Source organism: Scyliorhinus canicula, chromosome 3 (assembly GCF_902713615.1).
Source record: "Scyliorhinus canicula chromosome 3, sScyCan1.1, whole genome shotgun sequence".
In the NCBI taxonomy this organism is placed as follows: domain Eukaryota; kingdom Metazoa; phylum Chordata; class Chondrichthyes; order Carcharhiniformes; family Scyliorhinidae; genus Scyliorhinus; species Scyliorhinus canicula.
Genome location: NC_052148.1, coordinates 56,345,361 through 56,364,522, shown reverse-complemented (window position 1 = coordinate 56,364,522; position 19,162 = coordinate 56,345,361). Strand labels below are relative to the sequence as shown.

Genomic DNA, 19,162 nt, shown 5'->3' with positions numbered 1-19,162 from the left:
AGAGAGAGGGGGAGGGCGGGAGGGGGAGAGAGGGGGGAGGGCGGGAGGGGAGAGAGGGGGGAGGGCGGGAGGGGTAGAGAGGGGGGAGGGCGGGAGGGGGAGAGAGAGGGGGGGGGCGAGAGGGGGAGGCCGAGAGGGGGGAGGGGGAGGCCGAGAGGGGGGAGGGGGAGGCCGAGAGGGGGGAGGGGGAGGCCGAGAGGGGGGAGGTGGAGGGGGCAGGGGGAGAGGGAGGGGGAGAGGGGAGAGGGGGGAGGTGGGGAGGGGGGAGGGAGGGAGTGGCGGAGAGGGGGGGGGGGGGGGGAGAAGAGGGGAGAATTGAGGACTAAGGTTAACCCTGGGTGCTCATTCTCCTAATTCGAAGATCTGATGCCGAACGCAATAGAAGGCACCCGCCTGTAAACAGTTTCCAAAACAAACTAAGCAGTCAGACATGTCAACAAGCCGCATTAACTAGAACGCTAATAAAAAGATAGCTCCTGTTACACCATCCAATTAAACAGTTAATCAATCGGCCAGTCGATTCATTTATACGCGTTAGTTGTCCACACACGAGCTCCTCAAGAGGCCGGGCTAAGATTTCTTTTACAAGACGTGGGTTTTACTTTTACTTATACGCGTTAGCGTCTCAATAAATGTGACTTGAAAAGCACTTCGCCATTCTATTTATCAGTTGAAATTCTAATCCTATCAATTCCGGACACCAACCCCAGGCAGCAGGCCCCAGCACACAGTAACCATCAGGTGCAAACTAACATCGAATGGTTGAAAAGGGTGCGAGAAATTTGTCTAACTGCAAGCATTTTCTTTTTGCAATTGAACGCTCCACTCCCCCCGCGGCCTTTCCAGGGAAGATTTAATTATTTAATTCCACGCCAATGATAAAATACATTTTAAAATACATTTTTTAAGTCGACCTGAACAAAGCAATCACAAATATTTGCAACTGTCCCATCTAGAAAGGTTTCTCTGTTGGAATGAAAATCACTTCTAATCACATCCCATCGCTATAAAAATGATCTCTTTAATTATTTGTTTGGAAGATTTAACTAAAGTTGTCGATCTGCCAAATCTTGCAAGACCCCCCCCCCCCCCCCCCCCCCCCCCCCCCCCCCCCCCCCCCCCCCCGCCAATCATATTATCAGACTTGTATTTTTATCTGTATTTTGAACGTTCTCTGCATATTTTTTAACAGTGTAGCTCAAATTGAATATTCCTGTTTGGAAAAGGAGCATTCTGTTATTTGCATCTCTCGATTTCCGGGGACGTGTGTTCTGAACGCTGGTCGATGCATTGTAACAGTGTCTGCGGCAAAGCAGTATAAACAGGTGTGAGTGCTATGACAAGTTGTGTAGAATGGGCAGCAAGCGCAGCTTTCTTCCTCAGACTCAATTGTAAAAAAAAATCAATCTGATGACGCTGCTTAAACGCTAATTATAACCTCTGATGTGGCGACTAATTCATCTCGCTCTCTAACTGGGCCTAAAACATGCCCAATGCACAATACAGTGAAGAAGGCAAAAGTCAAACCGGCAGGATAACACAATCTGTAGTTCGCAGTATGGAAGCACTCACCCCCTATAGGTTTCCCAACAATTTGCGGCCATAGAAATATAATAAACCAAATAACATGTGCCAACGTGAACCTTACCCTCTGAACTCAGTGGATGAGTAATAAACCCATTATGACTGGCAGAATATTCCATCAAATGTACTTTTGTTCAAATCAAATACCATTCATTCTCGAAATTAAGCAAAAGAGATGGAATATATACTTATTCTTTAGGTGGACTTTTGAAGTTAAAAATCCAAACCTTGAATACTGAAGCTTTAATCGGACAAGATAAGCCTGTGTCGATTATATTAAGCCCCACACCTTCCAACAAGCCACCGCACTTACAAATCAACGGTCATTGACCATTCTAATTTCAGGGCGTCGCGCCCCCCCCCCCCCCCCCAAGAACTAGTGAACCTTCTATGGGGTCTTGGGCCTCAGCATGTTTTGATGGTGTTTCTGTGTTCAGGTACACTGGATTTCCCCTCACTTCCACCTATTTCAGCTCAAACAACAAAATAGCTTCCCTAACTGTGAAATTAATAGTTGGCAAATTTCTGTCAGTTTGATCGGGTTCGTTTGTGAGAACAGTGTTTCAAAGACCCAGGATAAGAGCGGTAACGTAGAGAATGCACTGATAACACTATTGCAATAAACGCAGGGGTTGTGTGTCTGAGTAACACATTGTTAAGGTTTACATCGTTTAAAATGCACTCTACCGTTTACCTTCTCCCTGCCACCGGCAGGATTTCTTCTAATCAAAAGTTCAAAATACCAATCTATCAACTTTAAAACAAATTCCACTGGTAAATGGGCTGCAGTTGAACGCCTTCTGCCTCTGCCCTGGGTGTGCAGTGACTGCACCATCCTTTTATTGTTTTGGTCAGACTACTTAGTTATAGCTCAATTTAGTCTCTCCCTCCATCTCTCTACATCCGTTTGCGACGTAGAATCAGCGAGGCTATTCGGCCCATCGGGTCTGCACCGGCCCTTTGCACCCCACCCAGGCCCGCTGTTACGGAGGTGCTTCCATTCCGTTTCGCTGGAGTGTAACGTAACTTTGTAACCGTAGGTGAGTTCATCAGAAGACATGGATTACGAAACCACGCATCCCATTAGGATTACAAATGAAAAACAAAATCAATAACGGCTTCCAATTACCTGTAAAATTAAACAGAGCAGACTGAAATAACCACACACGCTCCCCCCCCCCCCTCCCCCCCCCCACACACACACTTTTCTCACTCTCGCGCGCTCTTGTTCATGGTCTAGGATTGAAAATATTTGTGATTCAAATGCAAATGAGTGGAGCAAAAGCAAAACATCCCAGGGCCCACCAACAAATGACACACTTGTCTTTACATCTTTTTTGACGTTAAAAGCAGCCAGCGTCGAGCGTGGCACAGCCATGCACCCAGACACGTTTCACACAGAGTAAATCACCTGTCCACAGTGCTTACTATTTATTATTATTTATGTAAAAAAATATTAAATTAAGTATTGATCGCGTGACTTTCTTCCACCGCTTTTTATTGGGGTATATTTTGTAAGCAGAAATCGTTGCGGAATTAAATCTAACCTTTGACCTAAACAAAGAACGATACGCGATCTATAAAGGGCATGGCATTACCGTAAGGTTTGCTGACAAAAAATAATAAATGCGTCTGTTTAGTTTTTGCTCTGATCCCTGTGTTGAGTGCTTGGCCGCTTCCAGTTCTGACTCATTCGCTTGCTAACTCTCCCTCAACTAACAGGGACGGAGGCACGTCCAATATAAAGGAAAGTCATTAAGTGATGCGTTTCCATGATTCATTTACCAAAATATATGTTTTCGGAGTGTACGGTAAATGTTAGAAAAGTGTGTGTGTGTATGTTATAGACGGAAAATTAAACTGTAATTTAATGTTCCATCATAATGGATAGATGTTAGCTAGCTGATAGCATATATATTCAGGATTATCATGTCTGTAACGATACACGTAATAACATGGCTGAGTAACACTATTTCAAGATTACGCTCCATGTGCATTGTACATTATAGAAATGCTGTATATTATCGATAACATATACTGATTTCAACTGGCATGCTCACTAGATGACTTATAACACATGCCGAGAGTCTACAATGTATACAATATTATCATACAGTAACATCACACAAAGGGTAGATGAAATAAATTGCCACAATGTCCCCTGGAACGCACTCTAAGGCGGTATCTCGCTGCATGGCGCGTCTCTGAAAGGGCCTTGTGGTAATAATGCCTCTCTGCCGTTGTCTGTCATGTACCTCCTGTTTGTGGAACACTTGTTTTCGGTGTTCTTGTATTTCCCAGCAGTAACAAATCGAATGACAATACTGTACTAAAAAGAACTGCATCCGGGTAAACAGTAAATCTATGCAAGAGCTTCTTTAAACGTGTGGTTTCCTTAAAGGGAAAGACTGGATCAATGCGATCGATGGCGAAGGTTTTCCCTATTCCTGTATCAAATGAATGTCGTTGCTGATAAAACCTCAAACGGGGAGCTTCACTGAGCGACTTCTCCATTGTTTTTTAGTCGGGTTGTGACAAAATGAAAATCGATGCCAGCCAGTCACCAATATCCCAGATAAAGCAAAGGCGTGTTTGCACTAACCCGCGGTGTGACAGAGCAAAGTTTCTCGTGATAGAGCTCCTGGAAAAAGAAAGAAATAACAGAACTTGGAGCTCCGTCCTTTAAACCCAAGGAGGATTAGCACTCGGAAGCACGTTTCGCCAGCAATTTCGGAATGAATAAATAAAAGTGAGCGATCGACAGAAAACCACAGAATTCATTCCGAACAGGAGCGATGAGAAGGCGACATTCTTAAAAAAAAACTTGCTTGCGACATTCATCAATCCTGAAAAGATTGTCGAATTTGTCAGAACAAACACGGGCTGATCTGTATCACGAAATCTTCAATGCCAAGGACAGAGCTGAATTCTGCATGAGGAGGCTCTTAATCTAAGATTATAAGATATCTTAGATCACCTCGATGCAAAGATTACTGTAGTAACGCAATGGGACGAGGACTTGACACCACTCTACATTGTTGAGCACCACTGTACTGTTTTTTTTTAATATAAGTATTTCTTTAGGAATATATTTCAATCATCTCTCCTTGTGCACAAAGAGGGTCAGGGCACAATGTATGTAAATCAAGCTGTGCAGCTGTATTGAGCCAGAGTTAAGACACTGAAATTAGCACAAATCGGGACCACGTATATAATACTCAGTTGGTTCCTCAGATTGTGTTACATGCCCTTCTGATAAGGAAAAATCCCGGGAGAACAATAAATATCGATATATAATTATGCTATTAAAATTTGTATATCATGCACAGCCCAAGTGTGAATAACGTTTGACATCGCTCCACTCTGCTTAAAGTGCCGTCAAATAACACCAAAGGCTTCAGCAAAAAGAGATCTTCGCAAATAAGAAAAATCCACTCTGTGTCTGTTTCATGTCGGGAAATTAAGCGTTAGCTGTATGATTTGAAAATTTAAATAAGTTTCTAAATGTGGTCCAATGCACATTTTTTACACATTTTATTGCCATTGAAAGAGATGGTTTTAAAGGTCATAAAGAATTTCAAACAATTAGAAATGATTTGTACCGGCAGAATGAACGCTGCGCCAGGTTGGGCGGTGGGAATGGGCAGGTTAGCTCAGGGGATCGACATTTGCATAGATACTGCGTTGTAACGAAATACGCATAGCATCCACATTTTGAACAAATTGAACAAATCCTAAATTGATTTGCTAAAACAGATGCTAATATAACAAACGTGGAACAAATGGGTTATATTTTCCAAATTTGGGGTGGCCGATATGGGTACTCTAAAAATAATGTAGTAAGGGCTAAAATAAGCGACACAATATCTGTGATGATCAAGTGAGGTTTGCATTAAATGGGTTGCTGTAATAAATATTGTTAGAGCCAAAATAATGCCTTTTCATTAACATTTCGAATCTAACAGCAAATTGTCAATTACCAATTCATTTCAATGCTACTTGAAAAAAGAATCCAGAAAAGATGCACTCTGGCCTTCGCTGTGATTTCTGCGTCATTGCTAAATGATATTGATATTCCACAGCATTTGGAAACTAACTGTCTTCAGTGTTACAGGGTGACGGGAGGGCAGATCCTGCCCCACCCCCTTCTGGAGCATAGCCTCTTTTTTACACTGCTGTCGATTCCTAATGATACCTATTTCGAAGTCCCAGAAGTATCTAATTAGCGCTTAAATGTAAGAAATCTAAACGGAGACATACTGGAATCTGCATTTAATCAGGGCGCTGGAATGCAATCTGCATGGTGCTGAAACCTTTAACGAACCAGGGAGGTTGCCACATACCAGCTGTCCATCTGATTTGCGATTTGCTGTGCTAATTGGGTTCCTGACTGTTCACATTCTCTGGCATGCATATTAATTCTCCCGCCTAGATCAGGTTTAAATTTAAAATGTTTGCATATTAATATCGGACGGAAAGACAGTAAATAACCGTCTTGGCTGGTTTTGTGTGGTCGGAGTATTGATTATAATTTTAATAAATTAATTTTAGGTTAAAGTGCCAAACTGTAGCTGAGTTCGCCATGTCATTGACATTCACCACTCTTGATAAACATCGCCTTTGAAAAAGAAAGAAATCACCAGGGAGAATGATTCAAGGATTTTTTTTCCTTTTTAGAAAAAAAGAGTCGATTCCCTGTGTTTTGTGCTAACAAACTTACTTGATGAATATTTTAATGGGATTCATTAAATCGCTATCGACCCACATTAGCGAAATGAACAGTAACACCGTTAGATCTTTGGTCGTAATACACACACACAAAAAACTAAAATACAGTACTGCAGCTTTAAACAAAAGTGAGCTGTCGTTGTCATTGGCTGTATAAACGTAATGTCTTTGAAGTGGGAGCGAGGAGAGAGCTCCAACTATCAGGAGACAAAGGGAATATAATGTGGACGACAATGCCAGGAAGACTGTGGCAGCTTTCCTGGAACAACATCGGATCAGGTTCCCAATCAATGTCTAACCGGGTCCTCAGGTTTATGTTATTGTTGCCAGCATTAATGCCCTTTTAATCTTCTAAAGATTATCCGCATCGATCCACGTCCATAGACACTGATTTTTTTATACAGTGACATAACCACATTATTGAAATGCTGTGATAAAAATAAATGCCACTGTTCCATATTTCCCTCCCCCCCCCCCCCCCCCCCCCAATCCCACCCCCCACACAACTCAACATATATCTTCCCTTGTCCTGAGTGCTCCCAGGAATCCCCTCACATTAATGAATATGAGGAAGGTGTTTCTCTCTCACACCAGGGGCTGCCAAAGGCAAACATGAAGGAGCGGGAAGGGTTTCAATTATTAATTTGCCAATTGCAGCACAGACAACTAATAACTGATCGCAGCGACTGGAAATGCAGCCACGGGATTAACACAAACACGCTGGTGTCAGGGCTGCAGCCACTTTATTGCCCCCCCCCCCCCCCCCCCAAACCCCCACGGTATTCGGCGTCAAGACTCTTTTGCATATCCTAAGCTCTGAAGCAATTCATTTTTATTTGTCATTCTCCTCGAGCTGCAGTTCGAAATATAAATCATTTATGAAGCCGTCGCGAGATAGAAAGATACTGGTTGACAAGGCTATCAGCTCCAGCGGTGAATGAGTGCAGGGATTGCTGCCTGGTTAAAACCAAGGCAAGGGCGACGTTACAGCTAGCAATCGGCCGTCCAGATATTTTAATTAATAATTCATACCTGCGGCTTCTGGGCTTCTTTTCAAAGCACTGCCAGCAAACAGATCATTTCTTGAGACTTTTTTTTTTCAAAAAGAAGGAGAATCCTACACTTTAAAAATAAATTAACGAACAAAATCTTTCAAAGATTAGCAGCAGCATCGTTCAGGCAACAGCTCACATTAAAAGCCACACGCTCCTCGCCTGAAGTAGCGGCTGGATGAATTGTTCTTGTCCCTCTGCTATTTTAATCTCCGGGTCTGCGTTCGCCCGCAGTTAATAAAGTGCTGAAAGAATATATATACCTTGCGATTGTTGCTACAGCATGTGCAGCACGAAAGTATTTTATTCTGGAAGCGGCGGTATAGTAATGGAGGCGGCTCGCACAGCGGGTTGCTTCATATCAAAGGGATTGTTTTTAAATGTATTATTCCCCTATGTTGCCCCCCCCCCCCACCCACACCCACACCCACACCACCCCCACCCCGCAATTCCGTCTTTGAATACCAAATTCAGCTGAGCAAAAACAGTTTAATTATTCAAATCGGAATTCATCGCCAATTTGAGGGATTTGGGGGGGGAAATTCCTTGATAAGAGCAATCGGGCAGTATAAATGCATTCAATGCAGATACCAAATCGAGGTATGCTTATGTTTTCTCTATCGTCCTGCTGCGTGGCTTTGCTGTGTGTTTTAATTTGTGCATTGCCTTTTTAGCAATCACAGTGTCAGTTTTTTTTAAAACCCTAAACTAAAGTCAAGCAACACAACTTGATAGGTGAATTGTTTCAAGGCAGCTTGCAAATGTCTCCCCCACCTTTTCAGGTCGGTTATACCCGCCAAATTGGCAACCTTTGGTCTCAAATATTTCAACACATTTGCCTGACAGTGTATGTTAAATGCTCGAAAATAATCGGACATTCCACCCCAACCCCCAGCAGCCCACGCATTTGTTGCAACCCCAGAAATGAAAAACAAAACAATCAAATTTTCAAGTAAAAAAAAAACATCCTACCCCGGTTGCAAATTACGCGCGCGATAAATGAAAGCCTAAATTGCAGGGCGAAAATGTTTGCGAGTTGCACGCAGTCACGCGCAATGTGCGCCTAGTTATTGTGGCTTTTACTGTCCAAGGATATAGTTGTCCATTAAACACAGGGTAAAGCCAAGTTTAATTGAAAAAGTAATTACAGCAATTACACCACGTGACCATGGGATCCAGCATCGCCTCTGATTTGTCTGAGCAGATATTGACAGCAGCGGCATGGAAACAAACATTGGTATATCGTGCACGGGTGTTAATGTTTTCACATAAATAAACAAAACATAAAAGTCTACATCTGCATGTTTAAATAAAAGCACCATGCCGCACAGACTTGAGGTGCCTTTTCCTATGCTCTAAGGGGGTCACTAATTCGTTGAAAGACAGCCACGAATCACTGATTGCCCCCCCCCCCCCCCCCCCCCCCCCAACACAATTATCTCCTCCGAATGCGCATATTTACGGGTGCGATCACGTTACGTAGTCAAATAAAGGCCAGTTAGATATTGTAATGCATGCTCCTTCCATTGTCCTTCTGAGATGCGAAGGTTAAATAATGGGTCTGTCTCCGCGCCCTATGGATCGGGACGGTTACATTTTATCAGGGAATGTGGGAGCGATTTTCCACCTATATCGGAACGAAATTAGCTCTCTTGACCAATGCTCTCTCAATGCGATCAAATGTTACTTCCATTTATTTGTTTTACAGGGTAGTGCCTATAATAGAGCCATTAAAGAAGATTTAAACAGCGAAATTTCCATTGGCTATTAGGGGTGTTAATTACATTGTTTTAAATAGTCCCTTACTGCAGACAAATACAATTTTATGCGTTCAAATAGACACAATGGGAAGCAGCTCAGAGTGGAGAGACACTCACCGCCGCTAGAGGGCAGGAATGCAACTCCGCCGATTTCCCACTCACACTGCCTGCCAGCCACTGAAGCTCGTCCAGTGCTGAATGGTTGGGATCCACCACAACAAAACGATCGTTTACTCCTCGCACCGCACTGTCTCAGCTACTAAATAGATGCAAAAGAGCTGAAAGGGTAGCGTGAAGCGTTATTTAGACTTTCACACTTTGCTTTACCCCCACTTGGATAGCACAGACCCCGGTGGCAGGATTAAGCTGAAAGATAACGAACTGGTTGCTGCAGGAGATACCAGTGCGTTTGAGAGCTACCCGAGTGCTATAGACTGAACAAAATCGGCCTGGTCGCTTTAGTCCAATGCAGAGCTGAGGCGGTGAGCAAGGGAGCAGACAACAATGGTCTGATTTTAGTCCTTCCAGATCTCTAGGAACAGGGCCGAAGTTAACAAGAATAAAGAGAATAAAGGCTGCTGTGATACAAAGGACACAGAGAGTGTGTGTGTGTGGGGGGGGGGGGGGGGGGGTGCAGTTCAGGTTCTGTCATGGGTTAAACAGGCTGGAATTTTGCATAGCGTAACCAGGGATGTCCATCAAACAGAGAGAGAGAGAGAGAGAGAATGAAGACTACATCCTTAAGTGGATTTTAAGGCGCATTAATTGACTGATAATCGGATGTTGATGCCGTTCCACTCTACGGCTGTGGGTGTGTCCTCTCATTGAGGGGATGTTGGATTGTCTTATTCTGGAGCTATTGTGTGAACATCGCGCCCAGGGGGAGGCTGAGGAGGAGGAGGAGGGGTCCCTGCAGTGAGTGGGTCTACCCGGGTCTGCCTTCCTTCAGTACTGGTAACGGGTGTAGCTGACCACAAAGTGAGACAGTTCCAATCAATATTCCCTAGTCGATGAACTGGGAGCATAGCAAATATTAAGTGCAATGATAGTTGGTTGCCTGCACCGTTAATGTTAGCCCCCACACCCACCAGAGCAGCAGACACTGGACCAATGCTTGCCCTTCCCCCCAGCCACCCCCTCAGCCTCTGTTACATTGACTTACCTGCCAGCCTGAGGGTAGACATTCGCTGGAACTCCGGTTCTTGCAGCCACTTCCACATCCGCCTGAAGGTCTCCCGTCCCGATTTAAGTTTACTCCAAGGTTTGGGGTTCCTTAAAAGGTCAGAGAGGGTGCCCTGCGAGCGACACAGCACCCTCTGGGCGAAGATGGCCTGCGGGATGCTGTAGCGCTTGAGTTCCGCTGTGATTCTTTGTGCTACGTCTTTGGTATTAATTTCTTCCAACTGAGCCGAGCTGTTGGCCTGCGTGCCCGAGGAGGAGGTGGAGGAGGGAGGCCGGTCCCGGCTCGAAGCCAACACGGGCCCGTGAGGTTGATGGTGACCGGTGTGACCGTGGTGGTGGTGGTGGTGCATGCCGTTCAGATGGGGCATCATGCCGGCCGGAGGGGCTGCCAGCCCCCGGGACAGGTGCTGCTCGCTCCGGGCTAGCATGGCCGTGTGAGCGTCGAAGTTGGGGCTGAGCATCTTGTCGTGGCCGTTGGAGCCGTAGCCCTGGATGCCCTGGTGCGGGTTGTGGATGGAGGCCAGGCCGTTTCCCAGGGGGTTGCTGGAGAGGTGGGAGAGGTTCTGAGTCATCCCGGGCATGTCCTTGTGGTACGGGCCGTACAGGTTGTTCATGGCGGCGGGCAGGCACCTCTCGTCCCGCATCAGGGTGAAGCTGCCGCTCACGTTGCCGGCGAGCCGCTGGTGGTGGTGGTGGTGATGGTGGTGGTGGTGGTGGTGAGGGTGGTGGAACTTGTCCGACACGGTGGAGATGGGGGGCAGGGGCTGCAGGGGGGTGAGGGTGGTGTAGGTGCTGCTCATGCCCATGCCAGGCGGGGACTCGCACGCCATGCTCATGGCTGGGTGCAGAGAGACAGAGAGATCCGGCCGGTAATCCCCGGAGCCATCCAGGATGGAGGGCATGCTGGAAACCATTGCAGAGCGAGTGCTCAGTTCTCGATGAACTGCTGAAACTGCCTGCCGCTGGTGACTGTTCATCAGATCGCCCGTGGATTGCTCATGGCTTAATCCACCATGCAAATTCCCAATGCTGTCCATTGTAATCTCCGGGTTCATGGTATATACGTCTTTGGCTATACATCTATACGCGATGTTCATTCAGTCCATTAAAAATCGTAATTGTTTCTGTTGGCTTGGTAAATCAAGGGGATTTTTTTTTGCTACACATATGCATGTATAGATGTCACATGCACACATCCAGATGCACACGCACGCGCACACATATGAAAGGAAAGATAAAAACGTTAAGGCCTCACGGGTTGCAAAGATCACCGATTCTCTCAGGCGGGCCGGTGCTGCTTCTCGCCATGTCCGAACCCGTCCCCCTCCTACGTCGACTGTTTAGACAGCTGGAGCCAGCCCCAGACGCGTTTCTCTGGCTTCAGCCTAAATTGCTCAGCTCAGGGTTGTGAGGGGTGGAGAACTCTGATGGGCAGCAGTCTGGAGCCTATCACAGGCTCCAGCTCGTGTCTTTCCGCCCTCCTGGCCAGGGGGAGCTGCAGGCGCCTTGTCCATTCGGGGCGGAGAGGGGGCGGGATGTCCGCTTCCCAGCTTGGATTGACGGCTTGTGTACAATCTCTCTCCTCCCTCCCTCCCTCCCTCTCTCTCCCCCCCCCCCCCCCCCCCCCTTCTGCCACAAACAGCCTTCAACACAGCGCCAGCAAAAGCTCTTTTCAAACAATATTAACTTCCGGGTTCCCAGCAAGTCAGGATCCACTTTGGCCCAATAATCATTTTCTTACCCAGCTTTGATTCGGGGTCGTCTTGGGGGTGGGTAATACAAATATTCATTTATCAATTTGACAACCACTCATTAATTTACTATGTTAATTTAACACTTCCAAATGCAAGAGGGAAGTCAGAGAATAAGTATTTGCAACTTTGCCGAGTCTGTGGATCATTTCAACAATGCGCTTTTAATTGAGAAAGCTGCGTTATTTGAAAAATAATGTCTGCGGATTTTGAAAATATCCCAGATATATTTAATTAAAAACGTGGAAATTGCAATTAATCCATTTTCATGCACCGCTTTCTTTTTACAAAGCGCCCCCTCCCTCCCAAAACGATTTGAAAGATCGATTGCAATTTGTTGCATGTAATCTTCGGCTTTCCCCGTGACACCTCTCCCAAAACAATGTCACTGTGTTTGTTTCTTAAAAACTTTTCTTTCCCCCTGTGTCTGCGTGGGTTTCCTCCGGGTGCTCCGGTTTCCTGCTACAGTCCAAAGATATGCAGGTTAGGTGGATTGGCCATGATAAATTCAACCTTAGGGTGGGGTTGCAGAGATAGGGTGGGGGTTTGGGTCTGGGGATTGGTGTTCGGTCGAAGGGTCGGTGCAAACTCGACGGACCGAATGACCCCCTTCTGCACTGTCGGGGTTCTTTGATATTGGCAAATTGGTTTTAAAAAGTACTGACTGCAGGCTTGGAGCACCCCGGTACTGAAGACTCCCTTCAATCTAACCGCTTCCCCTCAATCTTCACCCTGATAACTACTGAGAATAATTTACCTCAGCAACCTCTCCACTGATGAGGTTCCTCAAGTAAAACTACAGAGACCAGATTGAACTGGTCTCCTGAATTTATTACAGTCGCCATAAATCTGTCGATCGCAAAGTGTTATTGTTTTTGTGTGATTCGGACATAAAGCCAGCATCTGCTGGAGTCAGATTTGGGCTAGATAGCTGGAGATGATGCAAGTTATAAGGAGGCCATTGATAAATCGCAAATCATACAATCGCATCTCATTGATGATGTACATCAAACCAACCAGATTTGAAAAGTCAGTGACAGGGCATCAGGGCCTGTTTCGTTTTAAATTTAGAAAGTTTTATCACTGTCGATTAAGATGAAACAAGACTTAAAAAAATAACTATATCATTTAAAATGAATTGTCTTTTTTAAATCAAATCTATCAGTTGCTTTATTGCCATATTATCTTGTAAAACGACTGGATTCCTTTTTTTCAAGGAGCGAGGCAGGGGTGGGGAGGAAGGTCTGACACATCGCCCAGTATTTGACCTGCTCCCCTCCCCTTCAGCCCTCACATTGTTGACCTTGTGGAGAAGGTGGGGAGATGGCGCAGATGTGCCCATTGTTCAAGGGGGCAGCAATTAAGGACAGGGGCTGGACAAGAGCCTCAGATGCGTGACCCCGTTTCTTTTGATCATGCGGCAGGGAAGAGCAGCGGGGTCTGACCTATAAATATCCCTCCGCCGGCTCTCAGCTGTCGGTAAAACTTGTAAGAAACGGGGAGAAGTGGGTCAGTAGGTACCTGTTCTGTTCACAGGATTGATTTTTTTGTTGTCGTCGTTGCAACAATCGAACATTTTCAGTGTCTGTGTGGTGGTGGGGGGTGGGGGAGATTTGAGGGCAACTCGTTGTGTGCCCAGCGTCAGTCAGTGTCAGTCACACTTAAAAGTCACACAGTGTGTCGAGGAGAAGACAGCTTGTGGCAGACCAACTTCTTGTAATGCGAGCAAGAGCAGTATCTCAGCTCCGCCACGCTGATGCGTCCGCATATGCTTGTTCACATTTACTTTACCAGTGAGGATAAGTTACAGGGCACTAATCTGCATATGCCAGGAAATGCAAGCTATCGAATTTATAATTGAGGTTTTAAGATTGCCAGTTTTGCTGTTTACTGTAGCAGCTCAAGTAATCCGATTGCAAAGATTTAAATGCCTGTTTTCTACTTCACTAAATGACTTATTGTCTGACTCTGTGGCAGACTCTCTCATTCCACTCCGCACTCTCTTTCCTTTCCTACCTTTTCCCACCAGCTGTTATTTGTTGTTCTCCACACGCTGCCCCATTTACTCTTCCCCCTCCTTTGTCTGCATTATATATTCACTTCTCTCTCTCACTCCACACCCTACTCAAATTCTCTCCTCCTCGATATTCGTCCCTCACTCTCTTGGTATTTCTCCCTTCCAATCTCCAACCTCTCCACACATATCGCCTCTTTTTCACAGTCCCCAATTGCTCACTATAGTTTTTTTTTAAAATTCTGTCATTCTCCATATTCTCTCTTTCTTTCTATTCCACCTGTTTCTCTACTCACCTCCCATCTTCATAGTTTCCTCTGCATAATCACCTTTTTTTACACACTCTCCTCTCTCTGTTCTACCCTCCATTTCTCTCTATCCATTCCCAGCGTGTCTCTCTTGCTCTCTTGGCATATCCTCTAGTTTGCTCTCTCCAGACGATCTATCTCACCTTTCTGCTCTCTCTCCAAGATCCTCTTTCTATCCAGTATTTGAGACGACTTCAAGGGGCCGACAAAAAATGCTGCCATGCAGTTTTCCAGCGTGATTAATATCAGACCTAATTTCATTATATTTATTGTGGGTGACCAAACTTTACATCTCTCGGTTTGTCAACTTCCAAGTTAAATCCTACTTCGCTTTGAAGTGAAAAAATTTGCAATATGGTCAATGAAGTTCGATTTGTTTAAATAATCAATCTGTACAATGAAGAATTTCCCTGCACACTGGCTATGGCTTTACCGATTCATTACAAACTCTGGCCGAATTGTTTCCAGTGCTTCTCTGAACTGCTTTAATAATCTCGAATATAACATTTTGCTGAATTGAAAGTTGTCGAACTGTGGCAAAATATTGAAAAGTGCAAACCCTACCATCCGGGAATCCGGAAATAAAAGCCAGAAATGCTGCTCATTCACCCCGGGCCTGTCAACATATGAAAGGGCGAAGATGGGTTAATATCTCAGGGAGAACGCTCCAACCACCCGAGCTCACTGCTACACAGAGCTTGGTTAAATAAATACACGCTGGCAAATTCGGGTAAGTTCTAAGTTGTATAGCTGAAGGCAAATCGGGAATGGACCATGCTCGAAATCCCACTCTCTCTTTGGCCACACCATGAAAAGAAAACGAACAAATCACCTTGATAAAAGTCGCTATTAGCCCGATTAATCTTCCCTGCTTTACTTGAGGCCTGCCCCCATTTAATTGGTGGCGATTCCCCGACTGGAAATCCAGCCCCGTCTGCAGCACATCTAAAAACTAACTCAATAGTTTTATTTACCGCAATAAAGAGACGGAAAACCCTCAAACTGCAATTTATAAACGCGCCCTTACAGTTTTGTTTCATTTCAACATGCTCACAGAGATTGACAATTGTGTTAGAGCAGAATGTCCCACAGTTAAAAAAAAGGATGAGTGCTTGCGGGTCGATCTGAAATGTTTTATTTGGTTCTCTCACAAACCATCTGGCATGTGAGTGCAATGGGTATTGATTGAGCTCAGTTTGCCGCAGACCCCATGCTAGCGTTACTTGCAAATAGTCAGCCCATGCATGCATCTGTGCGTTAGCTGCACCAGGAAGAACTCAAAAAAATAAATAAAGACTGCTCAAACTATACCAACGGGGCCTGTGGTAAGTGCACCGTGTTCCTTTGCAATTTGAAGTTCCATTGTAACATCACTGTCGTCATTGGCTATCTCATGAAAAGTAAAACCTTGCGTTTCTATTAGCTGGTCAGCGTTACAATTTAATCCCTCGATGTTGATCATTTAATACAAGCGCAGCAGCCCTTAATGCCCACCATTCAGTCTTCTGAAGTGAAAGCATTTGCTTAGGAAACCGAGACAAGTGGGGGTTGGGGGAGGGGAGAGGATCAGGTAAATTGTGTAATAAATCATTTACAAAATGTTCTTACTTGTGTATGCCATGAAATAAATTATTGTTTTCCAATCTGTCTAAATTCAACCCAACTACGCGCGTGTATTCTTAAATAAAAACATCCATGTTTCATTTATTTATACGTGTCTATTATCTTGTGGGTGTTTTGAAAGCTGGCTGCATCGTGCAATCGTGAAGTTGATATCAAATGTGTGCTTTATTCCGCAAACATTGAGAGTGCAGGCCGTAACTTTTCACAGTGTCAGGAATCCCAGCTCGCCATTCTATCTTTCATTTTAATCAGTTAACACGGAAACGATAAGAGAGAGGGGGAAAAAAATAACGTTTCTAATCAATTCAACTCTTGGAAATTGCATTCTCTCGATTGCCAAGTAGAATTCTGGAGCGTGTCTAAATCTTTTCTGATATTCAGAAAAAAATGTTTTATTATTTTTAACTGAATCAGTTGTAGTTAAGCATGTTTCTACTTAACCCGTTGAGACGCAGTTCCAAGATGGTTCAGGCAATATAAAGCAAACAAGGCCGTAACTATTTCGTTATTTGCTACTAAGGATTTGCAAATGTCTTGGTAGAAATACGCTGACCAAAGAAGGCACGATTCCACCCTGGAAACGTTCAACTTTTGGGGATAATTTCCCTTCCCAGTGTACCTTTAAAGCGGGTTAAATACATTGTTCTGCTGGCTCTCCAGTTTAATTGTTGCAAAGGCTGATAACCGGGAGCTGAGCGGGTGCAGGCCAGAACTTTGCACCATCAGCACTGAAACTCAAGTAGCTTCCCTAACAATCCATTGTCAAGGAGTCAAGCAATGGAGACAACCTTTGGCGCGAGGCACCTTTGTTAAAAGGCAGCTACGCGTGAAATCCTTTCTTATTGTCCCTTACGAAAGGAAGCAGAAGTCGCAGTTGATTTTAAAAGGCCGCCCAAATGGAAAGCTGTTTCACATCTGGAGTTGGCAGCGTTCAGAGAGTGACCTTCCATGTATGCCATTAAAGTTTAATTTCGGGCCAGAGACTTGTGCTTCTGGCGAGATTGAGAGAGTTGAGAGTTCAGGCTGGCATTTTTGTACTTTTGTTACTATTTTAATGTTACATTGCCAACAAGGAATTTCCATTCATTTAAAAAAATGTATTTTTCAACTGATGTACCCTTTGTCGCGCCCTCCCGCCCAACCACCACCGCCACCATGTTTTATTGTATTTTAATATTACAGCGCGTAATCATTTAAAAAATAGTCAGTCTGAAGACATTCCAGCCAAGGTCACGAAGTTCGTGTAAAGTTTTATAAAGAGCGACAAGCACAACACAAACTATTTTTCAGCTAATAACAGACTTGGGAAAGTTCTGAACACAATATAACCTTGCATGCAATATACCTGATGTATCATGTTGTCAGACAGGTGATTGTCAATGAATTGAAACGTAAACGAAATTCGCAGTTAATGTGTTACGTTGACTCTCCTTTTCTAACAATTAGCCTGCAAAGTTAATATCCCTATATTTCATATTTCATTCTCATTCCAATCGGTTTAAGTTGTGCTATTGTTGTCAGGAAGTAGCCAACCCTCCCTCAACAGCTATGTATCAAACTAATTAATAATCCTGGCATTAAAAATAAAGAACTTCCAAATTGTTTGAAATCTCATTGTTTTATCGGGATTGTATGCAAAACGGATGACAACGAGCTCTGTTTGCAATAGATAGATGGACTAAATATGCATTGCATAACTGAAATTCATTCAAGTGTTTGATGTACTTGAGAGTTTTGTTTTGTTTGCATTAAGACTGTTCAACAGTCAACAGTGTATATATTGTAATATTGTCAGCCTTGACTCAATGCTTATCGTTCGGAGTATTGCAAAATTATAACTATTTGATAATATTCGTTCTGGTCAAGAAACCGGTGCCTTCCTATAGCCAAACACAAGAATGAAACGACGACATTCTTTGTTAGATTTTTATGTTTCATTGTATTCTCGACTAGAAAGGGTGGGGGGGGGGGGGGGGGGGAAGAAAATGAGATTTATGTACAAAGAACTGTGCAGAGTCCCGTGTGGAAGAGACACGCGCCACCCCCTACCCACCCCTCCAAGTGCTAACACAACAGGCGTTGGGAAGAAAGATTCGGGGGACACTTCGGCTAAACTTGAAGATGTCTAAAGTGGCGATTCTCTGCTGGCCGTGACGGGCTTAAACTCCAATCTTCTTGAGAACCGCTCATATGCAAAAGTGAATAATCGCTACACTTTCTGGCTTTCTCTCATTCTAAAGTTGACGGATAACGAATTGCTCTAACAAATAGTTACTGATCCATGGGAGGAATGACCGAGAGGAGCTGGACTGCCCAGCTTGAATGTTTAGCTCGCTCCTACACGGTGCTGTCATTATCTAATCATTAACACGGGAGTGAAATACATTAAGAAATTGTTTAAAAACAACTTGTAGAAGCTCCCTGCCACCCTCCCACCCTCCCCCCCCCCCCCCCCCCCCCCCCCCCCCCCCCCCCCCCCCCCCCCCCCCCCCCCCCCCCCCACCACCCTAATGCCAAGAATTTACAAAGTTTTCGTGCAAATACCCTACTTTCTTTACTACCGCAATATTTTAAATAGAGGAGAAACGTCCCTGGCTGGAAAAGGACAAGAAGAGAAGATTAAGTATTAAAGTTTGAAAGTTGCAGGACTTTGACCTAATTCATTCATTTTTATTTTAACAGGCGTGCTTTTCATATAGCATCAAAACCCTTATGAGTTTCGTTTCATTTTCTGACGCCTGGAGCAACGCTTGCTTTAATCATAAGTTTTGATTTCATGTTATCGATTAGTGTGTAAAACAGATGCAATTTGCAAACCAGGGAGGAGTTGCAGTTCTTCCATTGCCAAGCACCGAGAGGGGTCCACTTACTTCCATTCTTTTTATTGGACTTTTTTTACAAACCCGGATTCATCCGGCTTAATGTCATGGGGTAAATATAATTTAAATACATTTTCAATCAGTTATTGAGAACTGCCTGAAACCGCGGGAAAAGAATAACTTAATTTTTATCACGAATATGTGATGAACTTTTGTTGAGATTAATGGTTGTATGGTAACAGTATTTTTGCAATTTGTTTTAAACGCTCCCTTTAAATAAATACAGCATAAGGCAGTTAACAGCGATTAACCCAATTGGACCAATTTCCTTTGTACGATGC

At 44.4% G+C, this 19,162-nt stretch overlaps 1 protein-coding gene across 3 annotated transcripts in view; it reads right to left on the bottom strand.

The window, feature by feature from the left end:
* Positions 1-11,668, bottom strand: part of onecut2 (one cut homeobox 2) — a 21,214-nt gene extending 9,546 nt beyond the window's left edge. For 2 of the 3 annotated variants that reach the window (XM_038790566.1, XM_038790568.1), the window contains exon 1: positions 10,287-11,668. In XM_038790566.1, coding sequence (XP_038646494.1) covers positions 10,287-11,403 — 1,117 coding nt within the window. In that variant the 5' untranslated portion in view covers positions 11,404-11,668. Of the gene's footprint in view, positions 1-3,189; positions 4,226-10,286 lie in introns of those variants that run through there. The other variant, XM_038790569.1, reaches the window with a different exon arrangement.
* Positions 11,669-19,162: the final 7,494 nt, after the last annotated feature.